Source organism: Penaeus monodon, chromosome 5 (genome assembly GCF_015228065.2).
Source record: "Penaeus monodon isolate SGIC_2016 chromosome 5, NSTDA_Pmon_1, whole genome shotgun sequence".
NCBI lineage: Eukaryota > Metazoa > Arthropoda > Malacostraca > Decapoda > Penaeidae > Penaeus > Penaeus monodon.
The window spans coordinates 6,452,919-6,462,918 of NC_051390.1; the positions used below are offsets into that span (position 1 = coordinate 6,452,919).

The window sequence follows — 10,000 nt, forward strand, 5'->3', positions numbered from 1 at the left end:
AATATTCCGTGGGACTCGGGCACTTTCTCGCCTTGAAAACAGCTGTTCGGAGGAAAGGAAACTTGTCTGTCGCATATTTCCCCCTTTTCTCCCTTTTTCCAGCGGAGGGAACTCGCCACGATGTCGCAATGGCCCCAGATAACCCGAGGAACATGAGATGAGTGCAGTGCCGGGACGAAATGTGGCGTGATTAAGGCGTAAAGAGGGGAAAAGAGGGAAAATCTGTCGAGCCGTGTGTGTGTGTGGACTTGACACGAGCTTCATTATTTAAGATAATTTTTTCGGCTTGTTTAGTTTATAATTTTTTCCCCTTATTTCCTTGAATTAAATTCCTTCCATAACTGCGATATCAGCGAGAGAAACACTTCACTCAAGGAATTTCTACACGGATTTCAATTTTTTTTTTTCCTTCACTCAGTTTATTATTATTTTCTTAAAAAAATGAATCTATCATCGAGAGAAAGTGCTCCCAAAAAAATGCACTCGTGCCTTACCATGGCGGACAAACTTGGGGTCGATGGTAAAGTGAAGGACATGGAACTAGGGGACACGTTTAGCAAGAATTACAAGGAAGGAGCGTTCCATACTCTGAGGTGTAAGTATTGAACGGCTTCTTTCCTTTCTGCGCGAGAATCTTTGGTCGTAATCTTCACAGTATGGACGCACTAAGCCAGGGCGTATTTACGATGTATTCGCAAGCCCAGTCGTGGCAGCTTGGGATTGTTGAATAAATTTTGCGATGTAGAGTCGGGGACTTAGTCTCTGGCAAGTGCGTCGGTTCTGTAAAGTATTACCGAATTTTTGTTTGTTTGTTTTCCTCACATCTGTTGCTTTGAAATGGATCAGAATATTATTTGGTTTATGTTTTTAGGAGATCCCATAAGAGACATAAAGTTAGAGATCTTTCTTTTGTAATTTTATTGGCTGTGTGCATTCTGTATCCACATGAAACTTGCTAGGATCCACCGCATCAGCCAAGACAGGCCTTCAGCTAGTTCCTTATATAAAGATAAATGACTAAGGGGTCTACAAGATGTTAGCATCTGTCTGCATTCTGACAGCTGTGGATGATAGACAGGTGTTTCTTCTGGGCTGCCACCCACTAGTGATAATACAGATGGCTCATTAATTGCCCTGATTTGCAATCTAGCCCGACCTTGGCTCCACTTATGTATGATCACCTGATTATTATCATGTCACCAGTACAATTTAAGAGAGGTGTGTTGATCAGTGTTTGGCCAGTTATAACATTGGTCCAATTGCATTTCATCTGTTGATATAAGGGAAGCAATCTGGTCCCGAGTCTCAGAAAAGGGTGCGATGTGTAAAGCATAAATAGCAGGGCAAAATACGAAAGGAAATGAGGCGACTCTTGAAATGTAGGACCACTTCTGCTTGAGTGATTAGTCCTTCAATTGCCTTGGTATCTTTGATGCTGAGGTGAAAGCATTGTTTTGTAAGATAGGCTCGAACTGCAGTTACTTGTTTGACCAGAAAACACTGGTAGACTCCAAGATGCGATGTTAGTGGTCATAGCCTCTATGCTTTTCACTCCAGTATAGCCTAGACCAGCAAAACTCTGATAGTCTACTTATAGAGCTTGTACTGGTTTCTTATTTAAAGGTAGATCACTGGGGATATTTACAAGTTCTATCTTCATCAGGAATGTATGCAGTAGAGATCTGTTAATCAGGTATCAAAACTTCATTTTCTTTAGGTTCATTATGTAAATTGATTGGTTTAAACATTTTTCTATGGGTACCTGAACTTGCTTAAAAATGTCTAGACTTGTTAATACAAAATAGAATATTAGGAGCATTAATGTCTTTGATATCGACAATTTTTCTTTTTCTTTTTTCTTTTTCTTTTTCTTAGGAGGCACTATTATTACTTCATCACATGTAGGCTATATATACAAACTTTCTTTTTTATTTTTTTATTTTTTATTTTTTTGTTAATGAGTTATTGTTTAAGCTAGATTTCTTCTCTGGTGTCAAAATAGCGGCCTATTAGTTTAAACTCCATCTTGAGGAAGAGGAAATTAGAATGATTTTTAGACAGGGAACAGCAGTATAACAGTGGCATGAATTTTTACTCAAGAGGCTTGATGGCCTCTTAGAGTCATATACTAGGTTATTTTGGCATCAAGACAGAGCACATTTGGAATAAAATATATTTTGTTACTGGAGTAAGTTATAACATGGTTCATTCTAGTGGCTCATAATAGAGGGGAAGTGGAAAAGAAGAAGTTGCATGAACAGCTAAATTTCTTTGCGGAAGAAGTGGATTATTTCAAAGAAAAGTTCCAAAAGATAGAAAGAATGAGAGAGAGAGAGAGAGAGATATATATATATATATATATATATATATATATAAACTTAATATAAATATATATATATGACTATATATAATATATATTATATATACATATATATATACACTATATATAGTAAATATATATCTATATAATATATATATAATATAATATATATATATAATAATATATATACATTAAATAATATATATATATATAATATATAATATATATATATGATATATATATATATAATATATATAATAAATATATATATATAGATATATAAATAATATATATATATATATATATATATATATATATATATATATATAATATATATATATATATATATATATATATATATATATACATATACATATATATATATATATAATATACTATATATATATATATATATATATATATATATATATATATATATATATAATATATATATATATATATATATATATATATACATATACATATACATATACATATACATATATATATATAATATATATATATATATATATATATATATATATATATATATATATATGTATAGATGAACAAAGTACAATACAAAAAACTTTTAGGCTTTCTTTAACAAGCCTCTATTTTAGTTAGACCTTACATAATATTCAGTATTTTTATTAATTCTTTGTTGCTCACCCCATTGTAGATGACTTCAAGCCAGCCAGCGTGGACAATCAGAAGATGGGCACGGTGGAGGTGGAGGGCAACCACCAGGTGACGGTGACAGTGCCGCACGTTGAAGGGGCCGGCACTGCGCAGACGGTCTTCAAAGGAAATCACAAACCAGTCGCCAAGGAGTGCATCCTCATAATTGATCACACAACAGGCGAAATCGTCCTTGAGCGCATATCACAAGCCATTATTGTTAAAACTACCAGGTATGTAGAGGTATTTTTTTAGGTAGTTGAAATATGTGTGCATATATATATGGCCAGTCTTTTTTTATCCGTATTGTAAATTGGATTTGAATATATTGATATATGAAAATACTAGAAGAATAGAATGTCAGGGTTCAGATTGGAGATTGGATTCCAGTCAGATGATAAATGCAACGCACTGGATCCGGATGCTTCAGTGCCATCATGTGATGCAGTATATGGGTATTAGGCTTGCTTGAGCTGTCACTGGCAGGTGTGCGACTTGCAGGCTAGACACACGTGAACACTTGTATGCGGTGACAAGACTCCATGCCTCCCCTTTGCAATGTTCGTTTCTCTTTTTTTGCATAAGCATTTTTTTGCTTTTTTGCCATTTTCTAGTGTCTATACTTGTCATATGATTTGCCTTATCTAGATGATAATGGACTGTTTTCCTTGCATAGACTCTCATTGCAATAATAATAACAATAAAGAACATTTTGTTACTTGTCTTTTTTTATATTTCGTAATATTCAATTTTCTGTAATACAATCTGCGCTGCCAGTCATGGCAGCCAGAAATAGGATCCTGAGCACGGAAATGGTGTGTTCCACGGAACTCTTTCAATTGCGGCTCATGGATTGTACATTCCACACTTATTTATCAATGGAATTAATGCAAAAGCCCCTTCCTAAACACCAAATGAGTCTAATCACTCTCCGGGAGCTTTTTGCACTTGTGAAAGTTATTCTTGTCACTTGGGCCTTCAGCTGAAATAGTCACAGTTCACAGCCAAATTTCCGTATGACAGCATGTTCACATCGCCTGACCCTCAAACCAGATTTTTTCATGACATGATGGTCACTTCATCTGGATCATAGGGGTTAATTGTAATTTGCTCTATACAAAGAAAAATATCCCTGTTGCACCCATAAGTAAATCCAGATCCCCAACATTCCCTTTCAACTTCCTTGTTGCTTTCAGGCCAGAAGGCAGCAGCCGTTTGCCCACGCAGCGCCCTCCAACGCCGCTCGACCCTTCCAGAAAAAGCTCACCACCCCAGAAGTGCTCGCCCTCCCACCCCCCTTCACGAGGCTCATCCAACTCACTGCCATATTCGCGGCCATCACCCTCTCATGCCAAGCTCTCTCCACCCTCCAAATCATCACCACACACTAGGTCCCCCATCCCCAGCAAAAGCCCCAACAATAACCACTGCACAGCTCCTGGCTCCATGCCCATGTTGGGCTTTGATGATAATATTCCAGAGAATAAGGTTGGTTTTTGTTTTACATGTTGCTTTTGCTTGATTGATAAAAATTATACATTGTGTAACATTTTCAATAGCAATTTTTTACTTCTCCTTGAGCATTTCATCATTTGATTGTTTTTATTGAGCAGGATATGCCTATAAATGTTTGATGTTGGCTATAAAAGCATAAGCAAACTATAATAACTCTCATGTATTGTATCTTGGAAATTAGGTTTGTGTGATTCATATTTGCTATGAAATTTTGATTAGTGGTTTTAACTTGCTGCCACTGGTTAAGGAATGTATGTACATTCCATGCCCACTGTGAGTTTAGTTTATTATTTGTCTTTGCACATAGATAGTTCCGCAAGTACTTAGTCATTGATGAGTCAGTTACTTTGGTACTTGCTATCTCACCAGTTTCCTCTTTTCCTTGATATTTGGAAATATCTTCTTTTATCTTGTATTGCTATTAGTAATGTTAATAACATACTAATGATTCTGTCTATACGAATAATAACCTAATCAATATTGATAGCACTCGTGAAAAATAAGGGAAAGGTGAAATCAGGTGAGATTGCAAGATGAACTAACTGACTCTGAGTGGGTAAGCACTGGTGGAGCCCTTTATGCATACAGACATTTAACAAAATACTACAGTGAACACTTCATTCTCCAGGTGGTTTTGGGTTAATAGAGATGTAATACAGATTTAGATTTTAATCAGTTAAAGCATTTTAAATGCTTTCTGGGGTCCTCCCCTGTGGTGTACACAAGCAGCTGTGTACACCATTATCGCTCCTAGTTGGGAGAAGCAATCATTGACCACAAAGGTGTGCCATGGTTTTTATGATCACTTACAGTCATGTATATTAAATATTGGAAATTATACATTCATTTTGTGGTCTCCTATACCATTTAACCAAGAGGGTGGGGTGTGGGAGGGTGGAGTTGAAGATAAAAGGTTTCTCTGTTACTGATATATTGAATACTGAGCTAACTCACACATATATCAGGGAATTATTTGATTTCACACTTAATCACTGGATGGAAATGTTGTGTACAACTTAAACTGAAGATTTTTAAGATGGAGGAGGCTAAATTGTTAATTAGTGCTCATTCTTAGTTAAGAATGGGAATTCTGTAAGGGTTAATTTTGCACAGAGGTTTAAATGTTTATATGAATATATATCATTTGCCTGAATTCATAGATAGAAGAATAAGTAGAAGACAAAGGTTTGCAGTGAAATGGCATGATATAGGGTAAAAAGAGAGAAAAAAACAAAACAAGGGCAATAACAAGAGGGAAATAGACAGGGAGAAGGCAAGAGAGAAATGCAGATGTATGTGCAGATATATATAATTTGAAATAAATCAGTGTATGATATTTAGTACACATTCACATGTATGAACTCCCTATCACAGGGAAAATGTTAAGTGTAACATTGTTTTGTGAAATTTTTCTGTGCATAGGTGACTCCACAAGTGCTTAGCCACAAAGGAGTCAATTAGTAGACCTTGTGACCTCGCTTTCGATTTCAGCTTTCTTTGAATTTGTGGAAAAAACTTTCTTTTTTATCAATATTGATGCTGTTATTATCATTATAGTCCTATAATTATTATAATGTTTTGACATTCCTAACAACAATATAAGATACAAAAAAATATTTCTGAAAATCAAGGAAAATGGTAAATAAGTGAGATAGGTGAGATAAGAAGGATAGATAGATAGATGATAGGAGACAGATAAATAGATAGATGATAGGAGACAGATAGATAGATAGATAGATAGATAGGTGATAGGAGATAAGTGAGATAATTGAGATATATAGATAAATAAATACATGTATAAGTGATAGGAGATAGATGAGATAATTGAGATAGGTATTTGTAACTGGCTCAGTGATGATTATTTACTTGTAGAACCATCTATGTGTAGAGACATTTAATAAATTAAACTCACAGTGGGTGTCCCCAGTCAAGTTGATTTAAAAAGCTTAGCTAGAATTTGTAAAATTTACTTGTGTAATTTTAATTGTTCTTAAAGTTTTATTAATGTCTGTTTTTGTCTTTCAGTTTTACCCATAATCTTCCTCATGATTTTCATCTTTTAATGTCTTCATCTAGTTATTCTTTATATTCATTGAAATAATTCATTAATTCATGTGTTTTTCTTTTTCCTTTTTTTTTTAAGTCCATACAGAGAAATTCAACATCAGATGTAAGTAGTGTGTGTAACGGTTATTGATAATGAAACCGAAATGTTGCTGGACATCACATTAAACAGTCTTCTGTAGATTTATTCTGTAATTCATTATTAGCTTCCTTCCTTTCTGTCCCATTTATATCCTTATGCCAGTCTCCTCTCTCCTCCTCCTCCTCCTCCTCCTGTCATTTCTCTTCCACTTCCCCCACCCATCCTCTCCTCCTCACCATCTCTCCTCCTCCTCCTCCTCCTCCTCCTCCTCCTCACTTCCTCTTCCACTTCCCCCTCCATCCTGTCCTCCTCCTCTTTTCCCTCTCATCTTATCCTCCTCCTCCTCTCCTCCTCCTCCCCTTCTCTCTCTCTCTGCTCCTCTTTTCTACTCCTCTTATTTTCTTCTTCTTCTTATTATTATTATTATTATTATTATTCCTCTTCTTCTCTTTTCTCTTCTATTCTCTTCATTTCTCCTATCCCTCCCCTGCCTCACACTCTCCCTTCTTTCCCTCCTCTTCTCCTACCCCTCCCCTGTTTCTCACCCTCGCTTCTTCCTCTGTTTTCTCATTCTGGCCCCCCTTTCTTCCCTCCTTTTCTCTCTATCCCGTATTCTTCTTCTCTGTCCTCTTCCTCCTTTTTCCACCCTGACCTCCCTTTCTTCTTCATCCCTTTCATTTTCTCTTCATCCTTATCTCTTTCCTCCTATCCCCTTTACCCCCCTCCTTCCCTCTCCATCCCTCTCCTCTCCTCTTCCCCCTCCATCTCTCTCCTCTCCTCTTCCCCATTTTTATCCAGACACGCAATAAGCACATCCACTTCTCCACACACAGCCTGACATTTTTCCTCCCATCCTTGCAGACTGGGTCCATGATGAGTGACTCATCCAGCGACTCGGATAGCAATAGCAGCACGTCGTCCTCCAGCGACTCCGATTCCGACTCGGAGCCCGAGCAGGACACCAGAGGCAAGAAAGCCAATGGACATGGTAAGCAGAAGGGGGAAGATGAGGGGAATAGGAGGGGAATGAGGTGTGCCCTCTGGGGTCCTTTTTTTTTTTCATTTTATGCTTTTCCTGTTTTAACCTTGTGTTACTTCATTTCCTTGCTCGTCTCCTCCTGTTGAGTTTTCTTAATAACACACCATAAATAGAAGAGTTAAAATTTTTTTATTCATTTGTTTACTAGCAACATTATTATTATTATCAGATTTGTTAAGTGAACCTTCTGGTCAGATTTGTGTGTGTGTGTGTGTGTGTGTGTGTGTGTGTGTGTGTGTGTGTGTGTGTGTGTGTGTGTGTGTGTGTGTGTGTGTGTGTGTGTGTGTGTGTGTGTGGTGTGTGTGTGTGTGTGTGTGTGTGTGTGTGTGAGAGAATTACCTCTGATATAAGTGTTAGAATAAAAGAAAATCATTAATAATCGATTTTGTCATTACATGTAGGTATATATATACATTTATTTATTTTTACTAATTTTTCAGTAAAGAGAGAAAGAATTTGTTTTCTATTTGTCATTTGTTTGTGCTCATTAGTAAATGAACTTACCTTCTCTTTCAGGTGCTGGAGGTGGAACTATACCAAATGGCTCAAACTGTCTCATGAATGACTTAGAATTATCATCAGTGTCTGAAGACAGTGACTAGTGTTAGTGCAAAGAGGTTGTAACATAATGGTACTTTCAGTGGAACTTTTGAAGCTTGTAAAGAAAAAAATATTTTTATTTTTATTATTATTTTTTTTATTTAACTTGACCAGAAAGATGGACTGGTAGACAAGACAGCAGAATTATATACTTTTTTTTCTATTATTTTTGTGTGTTACAGCCAGTGCAACCTGGCCTTCAGACAAACACAACCATTGCATAAGAAATCATCAGTATAAACAGCAATAGACAATGCTAATTATATTTATATTAGATAAAGTAATTGAGTTTTAATTATATTATTATTATTGTTGTTATATCATTTTATTTTTTTTTATTACATTTTATTTACCCATAATAAACTTAAACAGATAACATTTTACAGGGAATACACTGAAAGACTAGTTTCAAGGTGTGCCAAGGCACATGAAGCCTGATTTTATGTGTTATATTTACTTAATATTTAAGTTATAGTACAGATGACCCTGATATCAATGGATTATACATATCTGAATGACTTAATAAACACTTAAAAGTACTGAGCAGAAAGCATAATAGTATTTTCCATAGAATGGCTTTCGAGATTCTTGGAGGTGAACTGTGTATTCCTAGTCCTGTTGTGTGCCTGTGTTTTGTACTAGGCAATGGTGTCTTTTTGATATCATTTACAAGGTTGGACTTCAAGTGGAAAACAAAAATAAAAATATGTTAAAATGTATGATAAAATCTTTATAGATTTGTCAATGGCAATTCATTATTTGTTAGTGAGATTTTTTTCATTATTTTGGCTGTTGGCCACATAAATGTTCCTCTTTTCAAATTACTTTATTATAATGTATGATATTTTATGAATTTCTGTTGCCTACTATCAGTTTAGATTTTTATTTTTGTGGTTGTGCTACATATTAAAAATTGTGTAGAGCATATCCCAATCTGCCTTCACTGGACATTTCAGTAAAGATATAATAATCACTTTTGTTTTAATTGCATTATTAAGAAAATCCTATTCAAGAGTACCCCTACAGCTGGGGTTCTTAACCTGAGGTTCATGGATCCCAAAGGGGGTCTGTGAGGAGCAGATAAAGATTAACATTCATATTTATGTTGTTGTTTTTTAGATTGTTTACTTTAAATTTTCATAATACTTTTTGTATATCATATATGTATGAGACAATCAGATCTCAATCAGTAAAGTATTTTATATTTCATGCAAAGTTTTGTTCTTGTGAATATTTCTGGGGAAGGGGTCCATAGTTTTTACCAGATTGTGAAGGGGTCCACTAAAACCACTTATTAAAACCCCCAATGTTAGTTTGCTGAAATTATTCCATAGTTCAAAGTAAGCTATGACATTTTACTGCTAGTTTTCTGTTTGGCTATTTGTTCATTGCCTTAATGATATTGATAAAAAAAAAAATACATATTACATACCTTAATTGAGTGTTTACAAGCACTTCCCAGTATGTCCGTCTTTTGCTAATATAGACAAAGTGTTAGGCCTTTTAAGTATATAATGGAAAAGTAAAAAATTCAAAAGAAATACAAAATGCCTTTTCCCATCCTCTCCATCAAGCTCTCTTCCTTTATCCCCTCTCCCCCCCCCCCCTGCTTCTCTCTCTCTCTCTCTCTCTCTCTCTCTCTCTCTCTCTCTCTCTCTCTCTCTCTCTGTAAGAGGCTCTCTATTTACTGTTGACAGAC

At 35.5% G+C, this 10,000-nt stretch overlaps 1 protein-coding gene across 1 annotated transcript; it reads left to right on the plus strand.

Moving 5' to 3' along the window:
* The first annotated feature begins 17 nt into the window (after positions 1-17).
* On the plus strand, positions 18-9,274 carry LOC119572913 (ELL-associated factor 1-like). Its single transcript, XM_037919867.1, has 5 exons — positions 18-595; positions 3,003-3,234; positions 4,198-4,489; positions 7,524-7,650; positions 8,218-9,274. Exons 1-5 carry the CDS (start codon positions 442-444, stop codon positions 8,301-8,303), a joined length of 891 nt encoding a protein of 296 aa, XP_037775795.1. The 5' UTR covers positions 18-441; the 3' UTR covers positions 8,304-9,274.
* Positions 9,275-10,000: the final 726 nt, after the last annotated feature.